At 35.4% G+C, this 22120-nt stretch overlaps 2 protein-coding genes across 4 annotated transcripts in view; one reads left to right on the top strand and one right to left on the bottom strand.

Annotated features, from left to right (window-relative positions):
* Orc4 (origin recognition complex subunit 4) overlaps positions 1-22120 on the top strand; it is a 64156-nt gene that overhangs the window by 9888 nt on the left and 32148 nt on the right. For all 3 annotated transcript variants that reach the window (XM_081735591.1, XM_081735593.1, XM_081735594.1), the window contains exon 2: positions 9584-9822. In XM_081735591.1, coding sequence (XP_081591717.1) covers positions 9616-9822 — 207 coding nt within the window. In that variant the 5' untranslated portion in view covers positions 9584-9615. The remainder of the gene's footprint in view (positions 1-9583; positions 9823-22120) is intronic.
* On the bottom strand, positions 5900-6862 carry LOC145667542 (histone-lysine N-methyltransferase SETMAR-like). Its single transcript, XM_081735016.1, has one exon. It carries the CDS (start codon positions 6860-6862, stop codon positions 5900-5902), a length of 963 nt encoding a protein of 320 aa, XP_081591142.1.

The following is a 22120-nucleotide window of genomic DNA, read 5'->3' as shown; positions in this document are numbered from 1 at the left end:
CTGCCTCTCATATGGGAATTCGAAAGAGTTAAGAAAAACAACAAAACGGTATTTTGCGTGGCCAAGATACGCAGCTAAATTTATCATTATCATCATAGAATAAACATTGCTTCAGTGTGGCCAACTTCCAAGATAGACAGGTGGCCAACTTATAGAGTAGTAAGTAACGAATGTCTTATGGGAAAATGCAGGTTCAAGACGAACTAGGCGAAGATAAGCAGGTGGCCAACTTCGAGATGTGGCCAAGTTGACAGGTTTCACTGTATAGCATACTAAAAATATGTACGCTTGGTAAAGCAATTTGAACAACACGGGCACATACTTTTGTTTTTTGATGCTAAGACTGTCCTGTGTTACTTTATTAAAACTCCAACAGAGATCATGACAGTGTACTTATGTTTGATAATTGTTTATATTTACACACCATTAACACTAAGCAGGATCCGTCAATTAACACGGGACGAATGTCGCAGAGCACCACTGAAGGCTGGATGCGATTGTGAATGTGATGATTTGGTAAGATTTTTTAAGGTTTATATAGTTTTTTTATACTGTTTTTGTTTGTTTACGGAACTGAAAATAGTATTGTTTATGAAAATGGTTTGTTTTTACCTTTGGCAAGGACTTCCGTGGTTAAGTGTGTGTTTTCACTTTTACCATTATTAGAAAGATGATTTTCTAAATTTTATTTTAAAACTTTTCGCTCTCACTTGTTATTGTTTGTTTTGACCTGTCTGAAGGATTAAGTAAGTATTTGAGTTTTTATATTTTAAAATAAGGAATGTCTTACAATAGAAGATTATTACATAAACCTGTCTTCTGGATAAATCAGCGTTTAGTATATTCAAAACCAATATTTATAAACAGTGTTTATTCAGTGCAGGTTTACTGTAGTAGGGCATAAGTGTGTCCATGTATGTACCGTGTTTCCTGGATAAAATTCCATCAGAAGTGCCTAAAAGCGCTGTGATATCCGCTTTACAAGGGATGTTTTTTTTTCCCTTCGTTAGGTGATAAAATGGCATTCCGCTGTGCTGATGGGAGTTATTGGCAATAGTTACATAAAATTAAATTCAGTTGGCAACACGATATTTTTATCACTGAATATGACGTAGTTCCTGTATCATTTGTTGGGGGTTTGGAGAAGCATATGGAACTTACAGGGGTTGTGTTCTGCGATCACCTGTCAATGCAGGGGCTGAACCGTTTCCACCTTAATACATTGGCATCTATGATACCCCGGGACCATCTATCATGGTCAATATGATGAACACCGGTATGGACCATTGCACGACAACGCAATTTCTACTCCAACTAAGGTTACCTGACTTTTCTTTTACCCGGATATATCAATTTTCCCGGAAGTAAAGATATTCGTAGTGTGTAGTTTTTATTTTATATTTCGAAATGCCAAATGTTATTCAACAGATGCTGACTTGAAACAGTGCTTAGTTCAGCGCCGTAACCTGGAACTTTTCCTTTTTGAGCAAGCATTACCATTCGTGTCCCCTAGGAAAGTATCAAATTCGGACTCGCTGGAACAATATTAGTAATATTTCTGGGTGGAACAATATTATTAATATAATTATTTATAGTCCATCTTAGGAAAAATATTTTGTTTAGATGATTGGGAAGAAGCAGGACCTTGAATTATCTTCCTTTTTTAGGAAATAGTATGGTGAGCAATTTCCACGCGTCACAAGTTAAATGAAGCAAGAAAGTAATTGCTTCAAATGGCGGGGAGCTTAACTGGGAGGACGGTTGCTATTTCGCCGCTAGAAGTACACTGGTTTAGTTTGTATAAATATTTTCTCGATATTCAATTAAGTAACAGTATCTATTATAATTCTGGAGCTTATTACATGAATAAAAAGTTTCTGACCAGAGTATCACACTTGTTCAGACCAGAGTACCAAACTTGTTCATTAAAACTAATGTAATATGTAACAGTTTCAAGAACTTAACGTTGTCTTCCTCAGACCCCGAACGCAGAACATGCAAGTTTCCAAGAAGAAATCATTGAGATTTAAATGATTCATCGCAAAGTTTTAAAAGAAAAACACCACCAAATAAATACTTGTAATTCTTTTTGAGTAAATTTATGCGACAATGTCAGAAATATGGAAGTCAGTACCACAACCATTTTAAACTTATTTCTGGAAACAAATTTAATGTCTAAAGAGGTGACTTCAAAGTTTCCAAGAAGAAATCATTGAGATTTAAATGATTCATCGCAAAGTTTTAAAAGAAAAACACCACCAAATAAATACTTGTAATTCTTTTTGAGTAAATTTATGCGGGAATTTCTGGGCCTCAGGCACTTAATCTGTTATTAACTGGTATTGGTTGAATAAATCAGTGATTGAATGTTACACATTAGTTTAATTTTAATAAATAAGTCTGGTTCTGGTCAGAATTTTTTTATTGAAATTATTATCAGATTTGTTGAGCAATATTAACGTTTAACCAAAAATTGTGCAATAATAAGACAGTACTAATTGATTGACCTCGTTGAGCTGTACAAAATAATTATATATATTTTAATGTAGAATGTTTTTTTAATTTTTTTTTTTACTTAAATGTTTAGTTTCATGATTAATATTTTAGTATACTTTTAGGGCCTTCGCACTGTTATTTTATGATGTAGTTTATTGTAAGAAATCCTTGCATGCAAGTGGTATATTTATTAGTTAATAGTGTGAAATCATTTACTTTGTCGTAATTCACCTAACTTGGCCTCTGGGTAGTGGACCAGTGTTCTAGAAGCTTGCCTTAATGAGAAGTATCCAACATAAATTATGATTAATTCTAATAACTTCAATTTTTGTTTACCTATGATTTTCCAAAGATAGGACATATCGATCGTTAGATTTCATCGTACCAAAGAATATAGCACTCTTGTCATGTAATACATGATTACTACACTACTAATATTTTATTACTTTTGCGATTAAATTGTCATGAGTACTTTTTGAAAAGAATGAATTTTTATGGCGATATAAAGTATGACATTCGTTGCCAATCTGACATAATTGATAAATTTTATTCTACTGAAGGTGGACAAACACCGTGTTCGTGGGTTTTCTCGGGTTCTTTCGTTTCCTCCCACTTTCTTCATTCCACCATTTTATTCATTTCTCATCATCACCATTTCCTTTAGCCTAACCGGCATAAGCGTGGGACGTAAATCTCAAAGATTTCATTTCATTTTTTTATTCTATTGGAGTCTATTAATTTATTTACTTATTTATGAAAAGTATACATTGTAAGTAGCAGAGTGTATCTTTTGTTAATTTGGTTTATCTTACGCTGGCACACACATTCCTGAAACAAACTTCCAGACAGCATGTCCCGTTTTGACTCAATTTGGGCTTAAATCTCATCAGGACTCTGATCAGCTTGACGATACCGAAAGCTTACGAGTTCGACACTAATATGGTTATTTTGACATATTATTTTAAATCGATTTGTTAAAATTTAAATCACTCGTACTTTTCTTTAAGTGTAAACAATTTAAATTTTATCCCTTTTTTAACCGATGAACTAAGGTTTTAGGTTTTTTTTATTATGTGATTTTAGAATAAGAACGAAATCACAGGTTTCCTGACTTTAGTTGCGTTTTTCCTAAATTTTTTCTCATATGTGATAGTCACTCAGTAGCAGTAGTTGATTGTTCTAGCATATAAGAGTGGGCGATCACAGAGATCCTGGAATTCACTTCAAGATGATTGAACGAAAGAAGTAATTATGAGGAACTGAAGTAAAGGACGAAAGTAAAATATGCACGTATACGATATGCTACCATTTTGCAAACAGCAAAAATTTTGGATTGTGTTGCACAGCTAGTATAAAGCTTGCAAAAGGCTTTTCAGACATATATAAAAAAATAAGTAAGGATATTTGATTTCAAGTTATCTACACTTAGCATGACTAAAGTAATACCACAATATGCAAGATCTTGTAGTAGTTAGACCAGCGTTTCCCAACCGGTGTGCCGTGAATGGGCCACTGATGCCGCGAGGAATCGAAACAAAATTATTAATTTTATACCAATCAAATTGCAAAACGTAGGGAAAAAATGTATATTTGTATTTCACATTACTATGAACCTCTACTATGAATCTATAATTTTAAGTTTCATACCGGGTTACTGTTCTGTACATTTCTAATGTTGAAAAAATGGTTATCATTGTTATGACCATTATTGCTTCTTTATTGTTGCAGGCTATTTCGTAACTTGAAAATTTAAAATATCATTCAATCCTTTCGACAAATTACCTTCATTTGTGTTTTAAAAGTGAGAGAGATTGTTCGTTCGTTATTTAGTGATCTTCCTTCTTAGTAAAAGGTTCGATACAGTTTTTAAAAAGAAAGCGTATTTTTAAAACCCGAGTCCAATTTTTCGTAGCAGTTGTTTTCTATTTTTAAATTAGAATGAAAAATAAGCATAATGATTTACCACGGGGAAAAAAACAGTGATCGAGCTTTCATCTCTTTGAGGAGGTCAATAGTCTCAGAAAAAATACCACTGTGTTTTATATTTACAAATAATAATATCTATAAGTGTGCCGTGAGAATCCAAGTAACAAACGTAGTGTGCCACAAGTTGAAAAAGGTTGGGAAACACTGAGTTAGACGTTTCTAATCAAGAATGCCTTTTTCTTTTCAAATATAATTTTCATTTTTCTTCTAATTTACACTATCCCATTCTTACAACGGCATTTATTTTATTTTTTTACTTGCCACACCTTTTAGAGCAAGTGAGACGAATGATCAATGAAAGCGAATGTTTGTGAAATTAATCGTTTGTGCTCTTCCACCGGAGAGCACGGTAAATAGAAGGTTATGGCAAATATATAAAGATATATTTCAACTCTCTTTCTCACCCAGCTCGACCCAAGCGCTACCTGTGTGAAAAGATCATTTCAAATGGTGTCGTATTGTTTGCGATAATCTCGCCCCTCCTCTTTTAGAATATGCAATTTAATCCAAGTGTGGAACTAACGATAAATACTCAGGTCATCCTTATTTAAAAAAAAAAAAAAAAAAAAAAAAAGTTCCTTTTTTAGAAGCAGAATGTTGGGAACCTCTTGAAAAGGTTCAATATTTTCCGTAAGAATTTTTATATACTGAGTTTTATCTGCGTGACTTAAAGGGCTTATGAGAGATACACATTCTTGTCATAAATTTCGAACCCCTCCTCCCCTTTGGATGTGCTTTTTGAGTGAGTGAGAGAGAGAGAGAGAGAAAGTGAAAATATGAAAATCTGGCTCGAGCGAATGCTAACGATGCTCAAAGATGCATTCGAAACGGTTCGTCCGTTTTACGTTGATAATGAAACCGACATCGTTGATGTTATTTTTATATATTGTAATATTTTGTGGTACCAGGATGGTAAAACTGAGAATATATGGAATCCTAGGGTTTTTTAACTGCCACCTTTCATTATAAAACCCTCTGATTCTGCTATGATAAAGTTTCTAATAAGTTCAATAAAAGTTACTAAAAACGCTCGGAGACACAACTGAATCTCTATTTGCTATCTTCTTTAATTTGGGTGGTGTTCAGGTGAGATTTTTCATCACGGCCCAAAGGAGCCAAGCAAAGTGACTGGTTGTGATAGAATAACCCACGACCCAAAGCAGCCGAACAGAGTAGACATGGTAAGCGGCCAATCTTCAGATAGATTTGACCAAGAGGCGCCTGTTGAGTCTCCTTTTATTTGGTTGGTTCGTAAACCCTCGTTGATCCTCGACTGTAGAATGATGTCTTCTACTTCGTTGATATGTAACACCAGGTCAAGTGTACAAGGAATGGATAAAAAGTAATGGCATGACTGTTATAATTCACAAATGGCTGTGTTAACGGTGAAAATACATGCTACATGCCTTCAATGTACTCATCCCCCCATATCCACAACCTTCTGCCACACGTATGGAAGGCGCCGTATTCCATCAGCACGTTCTTCTCTGGTGATGTCTCGCAGTGACCGCCCTACGGCATTGAGAATGACTTGTCTGGTATATCGTTTTCCACGAAGTGGTTTCTTCATCTTGGCAAAAAGGTCGTAATCGCAGGGAGACATATCCGGCGAATATGGTGTATATTCCAGAATCTCCCATTGCCAGGCACGTAAAAGATTCATCACAACATTGGCTATGTGACAGCGTACATTGTCATGCAAGATGATGAGGGTCCGTACCAAAAGATCAGGGTGCTTTCTCCGAGGTGCGGGACGCAGATGGTGTTGCAAAAAACCGTAGTAATATGGCTCATTCACAGTCTGCCCTTCTGTTGCAGCATGGTGCAGAATAAACCCTTGAACATCATATGCCACAATCAATCCTCCCTGATCAGGGCGAACAGTCTTTGGCCGAGAGGAACCGGGATGCTTCCATTCGTTGGATTGGCGCTTCAAGCATGGTTCGTACGATCGAGCCCAAACGATCCTGCCTAATGCCAGTGCATAGCAGTGCCATTTCTGCACCTCGGTAATGGCATGTGTTACCCAACGTGCTGCAATTTTGCGGAAACCAAGGATGTCGTGCAGAATGTGCAGCACAGTGTTATGGCATACCCCGACGTCTGCAAATAACTGACGCGCAGTCCACCGTCTGTCCACGTCCAGCAAAGATGCAAGAACCTGAATCGTCGTGTTATCCATTGTAGAGCGTCCAGAACGTTGGCGGTCTTTCACGTTCTCCCTGCCTTCACGAAACACTTTAACACATCGCGCCACGGTGCGGTATGACAACGCTGCATCACCATAGGCTTCGTGCAGTCCCTGATAACATTCTCGTGCACTACGACCTCGCGCCACTTCAGTTTTGATCCACGAGCGCTGTTCCTTTTTAGTGAACATTGTTTAGAGCACGTGCACTCGCGATACCAATTTTACGCCACTGCCTTCGTTGACTGATTGACACTATAGCATTTCTACTCATCTCAGTTCCTCAATTGACATTCCCTTCGCAGGCGCTGCCTCCTCGCGGTTCTTCGTCACTTAGATGGCGCGTGCCGGCAGGGTTGCCAGTACTTTTTATCCGTCGTATGTAGTTTGCTTCTGTTGATAGGCAAGACATAGCTGGCAGGCGTCACATGGCTGGGCACAATACAACCTTCTAGGTGGTTTAAAATCTTAGGTAATTTTTTACGGGTTGATCAATAATCACTGAAAATAAGCACGTGACACTGATCACAACACTAAAAAAAAGAGCATTGATACATAATAACACAAAACAAGTACAGGGATGTATTAGGGAGGTTGTAATGAAAATATAAAATTAGAATAAATCTCATATTTGTGATTGTCATAAGTATTCCTCGTATCAGGTCGTAGCAGCAGATAATATTTGTATCATGTCCCTCGAGACTCAGGTAACGATCATTCACTGGTGAATCTAATAATTGTACACTAGGTCACTGATTAGCACTGGAGTATCACTAGAGTTGTGTGTATCCTTAGTCTGTGTAGTAGTGACTGAGTTGTACTCAGGTATCTCCTCGCTGATTAGCGCCGATATAATTGGACGTTTATATGTACGTATTAAGGTTTGTTGACGATATTTAAGACACCAATAGATAACAGATATAATTGCCGTAATCAGAACTATGGCGATGGAAAGCAACACCCACAAATAGAACACACTGTAAAGAGTCGAGTCTATTTTCAACGAACTTTTTAAAAATTTGTTCCTGAATTCTCTATGTCTCTATGCGTGTCTGTTTGCGAATTTTTCAATTTTGAGCTCTCTATTCGATAGAGCATTAAAAACTATCTAAAGAAGTGGTGGAATTTTTCGCGTCATTGTTACCGTTCCCGAGATATTGGCCAAAAAAATTCAGTTTTCGGAGATTTAAGGAGCCATATCTTGGGAACCATAAATCAGAGAGAGATAATATTAGTGTTGATCAATACCTAAAAGAATGGTGAACATTTTGGTAACAAATAGTAACCGGTGGCCACTGTTCTCCAGATATTGGCCAAAAAAGTTCGGATTTTGGGAGATCGAAGGAGTCATATCTCGGGAACCGTAAGTCATAGAGGGGTTATATTTTGCGAATTTTTCAATTTTGAGCATGTATATTCGTAAAACAACATATCGTAAAACGTTTTAACAGAACTCTTAAACAAAACACGTGGAAAAAATTTAGTACTCAAGGAAATTATAAATGGATAGATATATTACAAGAATTTTTTAATGAGTATAATAAAAAGGTACATAAAACAATTGGCATAAAGCCTGAACAAGTTATTAAGAAAAATTAATTCTTTTTTAAGTTCGTTCTGGTAATGCTTTTGGAGCATTCTCAACTGGCTAGTAATTGCTCTGGAACATACATTTGTGGAGATAATAAGGAAAAATGCTAATCGTCACTAGAAGAAGCACTATAAGAACAGCAATTCAAATGAATGATAGTACAAGGAAAGAAGGAATGTAGATGGAAGTCTTCGAATTTATCTGGGAGCATATTGTATTCATGTTTCAGAAGCGAGTTCATCGAGGTAATTGTCTGCTGAAGATTTTGAAAATTAAAAGTAAAATTGAGATCGAAGTCCTTGGTAAATGACGATATTTCATTGAAAAGTTCGCTGAGAAGCGTGATGATAAATTCAGTCTGTCAGAAATTCTTCTAAAAAGTTTCATATGGGAAAAATAAGTGAGATGCAAATTTCTCGACGATTGATTCCAAAATAAAACTGATAGTTAAATATGAGCATTATAATTCAACGTTATATATATAAAATTACAACTGCGTCGCGAATAACCGTGATGGAAACACGGTATTTCCTAGGTAAATAGCACACTCAAATTCGGCTCAATAGCAATGAATCAACCTCTGTTTTTCATTGAATTTTCTAAGTTCTTTGGGGGGGGGGGGGGCACGGTGGTTCAGTGGTACAGCGCGTACCCCTGGTGCGTGTGGTTCTTTTGGACAACATCGTGTCCGTGGGTTTATCGAGATACTTTCATTTCCTACCACATGATCATTCCACCAATTCTCCCGTCATCATTCACTTGCCTTAATCATCCGTCTCCCTTAGCCTAAATGGCGTAATCATGGGACGTTAAACTGAAAGATTTCATTTTTTCTAAGTTCTAGGCCATCATTTTTCCTCCTTCCTCTAGTTAAGTCAGTAATGCACGTGCCTTGCTGCGCGAGGTTTCGTGATCCATCGAACGCACTGCAGTAGTTCACATTCCACTGTAAACTGTGTCGTCTTATTTATACCATACCTTTTTTATCATTTTGCATCGCGCTGCTGACAAAGGACTAAGTACCTATCAATAAATCTTAAAATTTTTCTTTTGCTTTGTTTTATTGTTGGTTTGAAGAGCTTTGAATGTGGCTAACTTTGCTTAAACGGACTCGTGACAGTCTTTTCAGTTAATGTCGAGATGTGGAATAAAATGAAATTGAAAACGAAAATTTGATTTGTTAATATTTATGAGGTTATAAACGGAGTCATAGCCTGAATGTATTATTATTATTATTATTATTATTATTATTATTATTATTATTATTATTATTATTATTATTATTACTACTGATCTGGCGATTCATTATATATATATTCCAGAATTTGTCTTTATTCTTTCCGGTTACGATAATATGAGAGACGAAGAAAGACCAGAATCAACAGAAACTAGTGCTATGTGTAGAAGACTGTTAAAGGAGCGACTCCTAACAGACAATATCACGTTTAGGAAACATGTAGCAGAGAGAACCCACTTGCTAGAACTCATCAAAAGAACCATTGAGATGGGAGAAAGCAATTCAGCCCTTATTATTGGCCCTCGAGGAAGCGGGAAAACGAAGGTATGTATTTACCTAAGTGTACATGTGTATCGAGAGAAAAGATAAGTTATGTTGTTGAGAGATACGTTGCAGTTATGTAAAACATTGATAGTTCTTAAGTAGCCATTATTTAATATATAAAACTAGTCACTTCATAATTTTTATTTATATATTTAGAGGCTTGGTGTGCATAAGAGGACTTTGTCAGTTTTCTAGATGGTCGAACGATCTCAAGAGTTGGCGATCGCCAGACTTTATCATCTTGCTCAGGAATAGGTTTGTATTGTCTTTTCATCATTGATTCCATGATCATCACTCCTTTCTCATCCTAACTGAGACAATCGTGGGACGCGAAGCTTTTCTACGCGCAGCAGGGATTTAAACGAAATCGTAGAGTGCCACGTTGAGGGCCATAGTGACTCCCCTAATTATCAGAGAGTCACGATTGATACATCATTCGAAAGCTTATGGAACACAGATTTCAGCGAGGTAACATTGTGCAATTCTCGCCCTATTCGTACAAGAAGAAGAATCAAAATATTAAAAATATGAAGAAAAAAATAGAATTTGGGGGCCCTGGCAATCTTTGCAGTCTTTCTATGCTGACAAAATAATGCTGTTAAGTCTTATATTAAGTAGTAATATTTTTTAAGAACTGGAAACACTGTTTTTACGAAACTTAGATTTCATTTGTTATTCAAGATGGAAAGTGTTGAAGAGAGACGGTGCATAAGGCACGAGGCACGAACATTTCTTCCATAATTTTAAAGTTAAGTTTGTTATTTAAGTGCAGTGAACACAGTGCAGTTATTATATGTACTTTGTGGTTTATTTTAAGTGTTAGTTGAAAACCAGCGATTAGTAAGGTACAATAAAAACTAAAAACAAGTATTGGAAGTTTCCATTGTTAGAAGACAGTCCATTACCAGTTAAGTTAATCGCGAACATTTAAGAACATAAGCATAAACAGTTTTTTTGGTCCTCCGGGCCGGATAGAGGAAGTGTTGTGCCAATCAAAAGAATAAGTGAATCATTCAAACATTCATATTGACTATGTGTGTGTAAAGACAGTGAGTGTGAAGAATCAGAAGCAAAATTGACCTAGTGGACTTATCACGTAAGCACCTACGCATTCAGCTGTGCATTGCAATCTGAAGAAAAACAAAGGCGCAATATAGCAGTCACGTAGCTAAGTATATTTTTTTTGTTTCTTTTTACTTGTGTAAAGGTCTGTTGTTATAAGGACTTCAGGTAGAAATATCACAAGCAATGGATTCAAATACCAATTCTCTTATAAAGGCAAGAGGCCTAGCTAAAGCTTCCCTTACAAGAATGAAAACATTTGTTGAACAATTTGGAGCAGACGGTGATGTAATGCAAATTAAAGTTAGGTGCGCACGTTTACCTAATATATTCAAAGAATATGATGAAGTGCAAAAACAGCTTGAATTAAAGGACGAAAACAATGAATATACACAGGATAGAGAGTTGTTTGAAGCTACTTACTACGATACTCTTGCAAAAATGACGTCAATTGTTGAAACAGCTGAGAAGGCTAGTAGTAGCAATACAAGTTCGTCAGGTGATTCAACCGCAAATACAGCGTGTCTAAAATTACCAGTCATAAAGCTATCAACATTTAAAGGTCAAGTTATAGATTTCAGACATTTTCGTGATACTTTCAGTAGTTTGGTTGTAAACAATCAAAGTTTAGACGATATTCAAAGATTTCATTATTTGTTGTCCTCATTATCAGGTGAAGCAAGCAAATTAGTTGAGAATATACCAGTGACAGGTGAAAATTTCAAACTTGCTTGGGAAATGATATGCAAAAGGTATAATAATCCAAAACTAATAGCAACTGCTCATGTAAAGGCATTGTTTTCATTACCGACTGTCAGTAAAGATTCAGTGGCGGACTTAAGGACATTATTAAATCAAACTATAAGTAACGTAAGTGCACTTAAGGCGTTACAGTTAGATACTCCTCTGGAGGATATATTGTTATCGCAGCTAGTTTTGGAAAAGCTAGATGAACAAACACGTAAAGACTTTGAAAATCAAACAAATAGGGAACAGTTTGCTAGTTTAGAAGAACTTCATGTATTTTTAGAAAATAAATGCCAGGCCTTAGAATTGGTAAAGTCTACGCAATCAAAGTTGCATCTCAGTAAATCTAATGTTGTTAAGGATGTAAAAAATGCTAGACAATCTTATGTGAGTACTAATGTTTTGTGTTCGTTTTGTCAACAAAGTCATGCGTTACACAAGTGTAATGAGTTTCAGAAATTAAGTGTATCCAAAAGATTAAGTTTTGCGAAACAAAACAAACTTTGCTTTAATTGTTTGAAAGTTGTCAACCATGTAGCGAAAGATTGTTCGCTAAGTGCATGCAAAATATGTAATCTCAAGCATCACACGTTATTGCATAGTGATTTTAAGAAATCACAGCCTAATCATGCTGCAGGTGTTGAAAATAATTCTGTTACGGATCCTGTAGGGGCAAAGTCAATGTCTCAAGGGCAGGAAGTTGTTAATACTAGTACTTATTGCTCTGTGAAGCCTAAAAGTAATGTGCGTGTTTTACTTTCAACTGCAGTTGTTCAAGTTAAAGATTGCAATGGTAAATTACATATGGTTAGGGCTTTGCTTGATAGTTGTTCCCAATCTCATTTTGCAACAGAATCTCTCATTCAAAGGTTAAAATTAAAGAAATTTCCTATCAATGTTCCTGTACAAGTATTAATAATGTAAGTTGCAACGTTAAATATGGAAGTAAGTTACAAGTATTCTCTGCTGTAAGTGATTTTAGTGTAGATGTTGAGTGTTTTGTATTGCCCAAAATAGCGGGAAATTTACCTGATGCTGATATTGACATTAAAGAATGGAACTTTCCACCCAATTTACAGTTAGCGGATCCTCATTTCAACAAGTCTGGTAAGATTGATTTGTTGTTAGGTGCTGGAATTTTCTTTAGTCTACTCAAAGCAGGACAACAGGTGCGTCCAGGAGCATTTCCAGTTCTCCAAAATACAGAGTTAGGATGGATAGTTTCAGGACAATATCAGATGCCAAAGCATAACAACTTCACGCCAGAACATCGAACATTCTTTTTGCACAACAACGATTATTTAAGCCATCAGCTGCAGAAGTTTTGGAAAATAGAAGATATTCAAGAAACTCCTCTATCCAAAGAAGAAAGGGAGTGCGAAGAACATTTTATCGCAAACACTAGAAGACATTCAACAGGACGCTTTATAGTGAGACTGCCATTCAAACAAGAAGTGACCCAGTTAGGTGATTCTTATAAGACAGCAAAGGATCCAACAACAATTTCAGCAGTTTTGGAGAAGATGGTATATGGAATATTTGTCACAACTACAAGGAAGAAATAAGTGGAAGAGAAGCTGTGCCAACATACAGCCAGGTCAATTGGTGGTTCTCAAAGAAGATAAGCTACCTCCTCTATCGTGGAAATTGGGAGTCATCACTGAAGTGCATTCTGGACCTGACGGTTTGGTTCGAGTGGCTACTGTTAAAACTTCCAATGGTTTATATAAACGCTCAATTAGAGGACTTTGTGTTTTACCAAATAATGATGAATCGTAATGTCATTCATGTAAAAGTATATTTATTTCCTGTTTTAGTATATTTTTTTTGTTGTTAAGTAAAGTTTTTTTTTTTTTTAAAAAAAAGGTCACTAGCCCTTTTTTGGCGGGCGGCATGTTAAGTCTTATATTAAGTAGTAATATTTTTTAAGAACTGGAAACACTGTTTTTACGAAACTTAGATTTCATTTGTTATTCAAGATGGAAAGTGTTGAAGAGAGACGATGCATAAGGCACGAGGCACGAACATTTCTTCCATAATTTTAAAGTTAAGTTTGTTATTTAAGTGCAATGAACACAATGCAGTTATTATATGTACTTTGTGGTTTATTTTAAGTGTTAGTTGAAAACCAGCGATTAGTAAGGTACAATAAAAACTAAAAACAAGTATTGGAAGTTTCCATTGTTAGAAGACAGTCCATTACCAGTTAAGTTAATCGCGAACATTTAAGAACATAAGCATAAACAATGCTAAGTGTAGACAACACACTTGTAACAGTAATATTAAAAAAAAATGGTAGCTCTTGGTGCAATACAAAGCGAGATAAAAATTTAGAACAAAACTCATAGCGGAAAAAAAAAAAAAAACAGAAGAAAACTTTATTGGATTTGACGTTCGCCCCGCCCCTCCTCCCACCACAGTACCACATTATATGCACACCATTTTTACTGCACACATCATGTGCAGCAACAAGAATTATAGTTCTGATCAATTCAGTGAAGATATCTTGTCTTCTATGGAACCGTCCTGAAAATAAATGTAATTTACGTCAAAGAACTCAGACTCAAGAAGTTGGCCAACCTTGCTGCCCCTCCTCCTCTCCCATATAAGCAAAAAGTACACATACCATGTAGTGGACTTCTTCATTGCGTCACATGCCAATTTTTATGAGTGTATCTCAAGGGTGAATGGCCCCGCAAAAAACAAAAATAACTTTACCCTCCCCCCCTCCATCGTGGTACCCCCACATACATAAAATGTATATCAGCAGGAAGCTTCATCCTTGAGGAATACATTGATTTCAGAATCATCTTCATGGCTTAATTAGGGGCTGAACTATTGAGGTTCAAATCCTTGACACAGCAGTTGCGTCAATGGGCGTTTTTAAAGTTTAACAAATGTTAACATTTTCGAAGTATACGGATCAATTTAATGGAAACCCCTGACAAGTTCAAATTACCAGTTTAGTGTGGCGTTGAACCACTTTTCACCCTCAGAAGATCTCTGTTGCGACGCGGAATGAAGTCATAGAAGTCGTGAGTGGTAGGAAGTGAAATTTCACACCATTCCGCGTGCAGTACATCACTTAGATCCACGAGAAAGTTTGGAAAATGAAATCTACTCCAGATTTGTGTCTACAAAACGAACTATAGATGTTCACTTACGCTCAGGGCCGGTAATTGAACGAGCCAGGGGAGGTGTTCAACTTCATCCTAATATTCTTCAAACCATGCTGCAACAGCTGCATCTGTATTAATTGGCGCTTTAAAAAAAAAAAAAAAAAAAAAAAAAAAAAAAAAAAAAAAAAAAAAATATCGATCTTTTGTTGTCCAATCCCTTGTTTCGGTTTCACGTCATTTTTCCCTTCCCCTCTTCAAAATTATGAAATAAATAAACCCAAAAGAGAAATCATTCGCAATGATGATACTTCGCCGGTTTGAATGCTCAAGGCACCGGCTGACATTAACGCGGCTGAGCGAATGAAAAAAAAAATCCTGAAATATGGCGTCATTGCCCCGAAACAACATCTGGACCATAGGATGCACATCTAAACCATAGAGGATGGAATGGATAGATAAATTGCGAATTAAGATTACGGATAGGACATACCATATAGTAAGATACAAACTGGAGGAGCAGAAAAATGGGTACCCATACATGTATTCTTCATCTATAGCGGCGACCGCTCTGCTCCCATTTGTACGTCATTGCATTTGTCGCTTGCAACTTGTACAGTCTTTTGGCCCGACAGCGACATCTTTCCGTCACGTTCATGACATTTCGGTATTACATCAGTACCGTTGACGTTTCTTCAGTGCCTCTCACGTGAAAACGGTGTCATTTTCGACCCATGTTCATTAAGACCATTTTTGCTTCATTTCATGTCTTTTACCATCTCCATTTTGTATTATCTTACTATGTTGTCGGTATATCATCTTACCAGCCGGCAGACATGTACCGAATAATTGTCCTCATTATACAGACAGTCACTTCCACGCTTCAATGGGTGTTCCTCCCATATGAATACATTCTGTCTAAGTGAATATACAATCTTGCAGTGTGTTTACTAAGGATGTAAATCTACATTAACTGTTGCCTTCACGTCGAACTTAAGTTTCTCGGGCTCGATAGTTAGCATTATTCTTGTTTTTCCTACTGGAGACTCGGTTCGATTACAACGGAATCCAATTTAGTCCGAATCGTACGTTAAACTGTGACGTCAATATCATGTAACTACGGTGTTGAAACTCCAACGAACAAGGAATCAAAAAGAAGTGAATGCTAACAAGAGTGCAAGAACAGCAAGGATTTTTGGCATTTAGTGTCAATTCATTGTAGTAATTTATTTGACAAGTCCTGCGAATGTTTCTCTTACGTATCCTTAATGTTTTTATTATTTCACCTAAATTATTCTCTTTGATTTTCGAACAACGAAAGGAGAGAAGAAAGTATGGTGATCGTGGAAGAAGAAAGAAGAAAAAAAAGGTGGAATTCGCGATTTCAACCGCATGTTTACGTTTCATGGCTCATAGATACCGAAAGAGTGATTTTTCGACCACTGTCCATCTGTTCGTCCGTTCATCCTGATGCACACTCGCCAAGAGGGCCTACCGTTCATTGTCTCTCACCCAAATTTTAAACTTAAGCTTTTTATGGGATTCTTCGGGGGAAAGGTTCGATTTTTCTTCTTACTCCTAAAAATTAAAAGTGGCTTACTGAAGGATGATGTTTATTTATACTTATATATAAAACAATGTGTGTGTGTGTACCATCAGATTTTCGCATAAAGAGAATGACTTAGAGCTACCAAATTTGGTAATAGGTCTTTACCAAATCTAATTATATACAGAGACTTGTTTTCGATTGTCGGCTCGAAATCGAAGCTGAAAGTGTATGCGAAAACGTATGTATGTGTCTCGCTGTTGCTAAGAACACCTTGCGTGTATGAAACCCCCATTATGTCTTGTATGTGCGGGCTTACGTAACAGTAGAGGATAAACACCAGGGAATGAAGTAAGAACATTTTATGTATATATGTAATTTATTTGTTCTGAAAAAGTTTACGAGGGATACTTTATTTTGGGGGGTGCATTTTTTTTCGGACTATTTTCTCAGACGATTTTGTTCATATTTCATAAATAAATATTTCATTAATAACCCTAAAATATGGCAGAAGCTAATTTTAATTTAAAAAATATACAAGAGCTAGTTTATTCCTGGGGGTGAGAACAATTTTCATAAAAAGTGACCCAGGGGATTTTGTTTACAGTATATTTCATAAATAATTGCTTCTTATGAATAAAAATCACAAGTGGTAGTTTACTCGTGGGAGTATTTTTATTTTATTTTTTTAAATTTTATTTATGTATTTATTTTATTTTATTTTATTTTATTTATTTATTTATTTTTTTGAAAATGACAGGTGATTTTGGTAATATTTCACTAATATTCGTATAATTTTGCATAAATCACTTCTGTAAGAATATCCACAAGAGATGGTTGTCTCTTGGAGATGGGTTTTCTACTTTTGGGAAATACAACTCAAAATTTTGTTGATATTTTATGAACGAATATTTCATTAATAACTCTAACGTATGGCACATATATGTAATTTTTTATGCGAATATCTACAAGGGATAATTTACTTTTTGGGGTGAGTTTTCTTGGGATAAGTTTTCGAAAAACGCCTTATAATTTTGTTGGTATTACACAAGAAAATGTCAGTATATGTGCGATTATTGATATTGTATGTAAATTTCATGTAATGATTTAATTTTATTAGTAAATACACTGCCGCATCTTAAAATGAAGAAAGACCGGAGTGTTAAAATTTTGATGAAGATTACAATTGCCTTGAAATCGTATCCCATTTAGTCGTAAACAACTTAGACTTTCGGCGAAGGATACAATCAATGGATTCTCTACCCACGCATCAGCAATGGACATTAAAAAATGTAAATGATCATCAGACACTCAAGTGAAGTTAATAATTAATTAATTAAATATTTATTAATACTTTCAACATATTTTTTGTTTAAACTTTGGGAAGAAAAAGTTCAGAGAATTAGAAAAAGAAAAATTAAGTATAACATTGGCTTTAGAAGACAGAGCATTACTATATATGCATAAATAATTATTTGCCTAGCATGCAGATAGTAAATTTGAAAACAAGTTATTTGTGCACTTGAAATGTCCTTGCTGAGAACTGATTTATAAAATTAGTTCCAAGTCACTGATATTCAAGGTGAAATTTTTAAGTACCCAAGAGAAGTTCTAAATACATCAAGTCAACCAGTTTGTTTCTCCTCTGTTGGGAAACTGATTTTCGTTAAAGTGTAGATTTCAAAAATGAATATTTGCGTATAGAAATGGACAACATATACTCATGAACGTTGTATGTGGAACTTCAGTAGTGAACAACACAGATTTGAAAATATCTGAAATTACTATTCTGAAGGAATATTGTTTTTAAAATTTTACTTACTTTACAATATTTTTTAGTACTTACAATAGATTCAGTATAGTATTAAACGGGATACGTAGATTACAGTGGGACTCATTTTATTTGGAGAACCCTGGACAATTGATTACTGTGGCTATGCTATAAAAAGTCTCTAAAGACACTCTTCATTATATCAATGAGTGGAAGAAACATTGACTCTATAGGTGCGAATTTCAATGATATGCAAAAAGTGTAAAAGAGCATGACTGGACAAGGTCTCGAATCTGGGATCTTCGGCGTACCGTGCTGATGCGTTAACTCGGGCGGACGTGAGTATTATAGTGGTTAACACATCTGCACTGTACGGCGAAGATTCCGGGTTCGAGTCCCGATCCAGTCATGCACTTTTTCACTCTTTTTGTATCACTCTTCTTTAACTCATTAATCTATAAGGCAGAGCCATAGGCTGTTAAGCTAATACAAAATGATTGTATTGTAGTTTCTACTAATTATTTCATGTACCGTATATCACATTTGTAACTGTGGACCTGACTATAAAAGTTTCTTTTGCAGCGGAATTTTCTTTGATTTTTGGTGGAGAATACCATTTCACTAAAATCCACTAATGAAAAAAAAAAAAAAATGGATTGTTTTCAATTACAGTGTTGAATGCCTACGCCATTTTTATTTATTTATTTTTAGTTCATCCATTTATAATGAAATTACTTTCCTGTCATCTTTAAAATGAACTGTATTTTTGATGACCTGATTTTGCTGGTTTCTTCTTCAAATTTAACATGTTCCTTGCTTTTTAAAATATATATTTGTATTGTATGTAAATATAGTACTACTTACGTTAAATTTGGTTATTATTGGGTGTGCAAATAGCAACTCGGCTTTTTGGGGTCAAATTGCACTGTATTGAAAAGATACTTATTACAAAGATTATTAATCGAAATATTCGCCATTACTATCTATGTCCCTTGGCCAGTGATGTGGTAACTGATGAATGCCGTCGCGATAGAAACTTGGTGGTTTCGAAGCAAAATAGTTATCGAGCCATTTTCTTACATCTTCAACTTGCGTGAATCGCTGGTCTTCCAAAAATGGCGACATCGATCTGAATAAGTAGAAATCAGACGGTACCAAGTCTGGAGAATAAACCGCACACTGAAGAACTTCCCAGCGTAAGGCGAAGATAAGTTCCTGGGTTTCTTTTGCTGTATGTGGACTAGCGTTGTCAATCAACAATAGCACTTTCCGACTTCCTTGGCCGGTAAATAGTAATTTTTCCTTTAGCACTTCACTTAATTTGATGTGTTGGGCCTGGTAACGTTCAGCTACCACAGTTTGACCAGTTTCTAGAAGCTCGTAGTAAATGACACCTTTTCAATCCCACCAGATATACAGTAACACTTTCTTGGCATGAATATTCGGTTTTGCAAGTGATGATGGCTGACCTGGATTAACCCATACATTTCGGCGTTTAGGATTGTCATACAAAATTCACTTTTCATCGCCCGTGATAATTTTGTGCAAAAAGTTTTTTGTTTTTGTACCGCGAAAGCAAATTCATGCAGATGTCAACTCTTCAGTTTGTTTTCTTCCGTCAGTTCATGAGCAACCCATTTGCCTTCCTTCTGTATCGTTTCCATTGCATACAGTCGAAGTGATATTGCTTGACGAGTAACTTCTAAGTGTTTAGCAAGCTCTTCTTGCGTTTGAGATGAATTTTCATCGGGTAACACTTGAAGTTCTTCGCCCTCACATTTTTTCACTATATCTGGACGTGGATCGTTCTCCAGACTAATCGTTCCGCCACGAAATCTTGCAAACCACTTCCTTAGTGATGAATGACTCACAGAATGTTCACCCGAAGTCGAATTAGTCAATTCTGTTGTTTGCGCCGCATTTTTGTTCATTTGAAAACCCAAGAGAATGCAATGGCGTAAGTGTTGCTTATCGACCTCCATCTCTACTGCACTTGATACACGCGGCATGACAGATTATGCCAGACTGAACTTTGTGTTACAAAACCAGCAATGCCTAAGCTACATATAGTCACACTACCGGCCGAATTGGCTGTGTTCAGGAGTGTTGTTGAATGTACTCAACTTCAGAGCTGAGTTTCTACTTGCATATCCAATAACTATGATATATCCAATAACAATGTCACATACTGTGTTCAACTCAATTATTATACTTCTATCCATAATTATATTTTTAGTTCATTATATATATATATATATATATATATATATATATATATATATATATATATATATATATATATATATATATATATAGAGAGAGAGAGAGAGAGAACTTTAAACATTTCAAATCTAAGTTATAGTTAACTTATCAATTCTTTATCTATAAAAACTGCTATGCAAGTCCGTCTTTAAATTTGTTTCCAAGTACCAAAGTTAACTACCTTACACAACTCGCATTTTATATGATCAGAGAAGTATATTCATAGGTACACGTACTTACTGTTTCACCACAAGTACAGTACGTATACCTCAGCACTAAACGAGAAACAAATCAACTTAGCCTTCGTGAGTCGTGGCAATTGCAACGCAAAACGCAGAAAAGAAATCGTACCTGGGTTGAAAACAAACCTAATTAGTATAGAAAACTTGTATTCTCCAAATATCTATATTTTACATCATAAGTCTAAGGTATATACTCATTTTTTATTTGTCAATACCTAGTCATAAATCGATAGTTGAAAAGTTTCAAGAAACTCAAATAAACATTAATTACATACATTAAAATCATTCCTCCAAAACTCTATTCTTTCATTTCATCATAAACAAAGTGTTCATAAATATTAATATAAAAATTATCAATGTCTAAATTTCTAAATAAAAGTTAGTTATTGCTAGAACTACAATATATCTCGCGTATCTCCCATTCGATGTTAATCATAAACAAATCATAGCATAACCACTTTAATACATCACAAAACTTTAACTTTCGCGGAGTAAGGAATAGTTAAATAGATTTCAAGAACTCAGTAAAATCAAATAATTAAAACTTCACTCCGTTTTACAGAAAATAATATAATAATTATCCATTTAAATCAATGGGCTAAAGAGCAAAGATTGCACAGGTATTCAACAAAGGCCTAGGTGTTTCATCCTTTGTGTTTTTACCTTTGAATTTTCTCTTTTATTTCTGTTACCTGTCAAAGAAGTTGATTGTGCTTCGAAATAGTGCGGACATTTTCATAGTTTTTTTCCCTTCTTTCAATTCAATTAGAAATATATGTGACAGTTTCAATGCTGTGTATGAGTATAACATTTGTTACAACGAAATGTTCTGTTTTGGAAGAACAGAAAATATGTGTGCGCAAATACATTTGTACTAAATTTAAAAATCGTCAGCTGCCTGAAGTTATCTTCATTTGGAAGTGAGTATTGCCAGGTGCTACGGAGTGTTGTTTTTTCCACCTCATAAATTTTATTTTTCATATTTCGTTTTTTATTTCTGGCATATTTCCGAGGCTGCAAGAAATATACGATCTACACATGTGTCTAACTTTGATCCGTTCGATGACAATAACTTAAGACCGTTTGTTGTTTGTACGTGTCCTTCTCCTATCCGTTTCCTTGTACTGTTTCTTCAGACATGGTACAGTCTCTAACTTGAGAGCCAGAGTAGTCCAGCTACAACGATAGTGTATTTTTGTATGTACTTTCTAAGTATTGTTTATATTTACGGGCAAAAGTGCTATTCTAAAGACACAAGCAATTAAGAAGAAGAAGAAGAGAAATATAAAGAAATAATTTAAATATTTGTATCATATCAAAATTTTTCTTAATTTCGTTGCTATGACGGTTTGTTTATCTGTTTGGTGTCGTCGTTATGGTAACTAAGAAAGATAGATAGAACGAAAAATCATATTGTAAAGACCAAATGTATAATATTTTAATGTGACAAACACGATATCTGTTGAAAGTGAAAATAAAAGTGCATAACTGTGTTGTGTGATTCATGATAATCTCGTGAACTGTATAAATATTCAATATATACATTTGGAAT

The sequence above is a fragment of the Thermobia domestica genome, chromosome 13, assembly GCF_964235325.1.
Source record: "Thermobia domestica chromosome 13, izTheDome1.hap1.1, whole genome shotgun sequence".
In the NCBI taxonomy this organism is placed as follows: Eukaryota; Metazoa; Arthropoda; class Insecta; order Zygentoma; family Lepismatidae; genus Thermobia; species Thermobia domestica.
Note: the sequence above shows the minus strand (reverse complement) of the source record. Positions and strands in the feature narration are given on the sequence as shown.

Bases quoted from the DNA above. Each gene is read 5' to 3' on its own strand.
- LOC145667542 (XM_081735016.1), bottom strand. From the start codon at position 6,862: ATGTTCACTAAAAAGGAACAGCGCTCGTGGATCAAAACTGAAGTGGCG.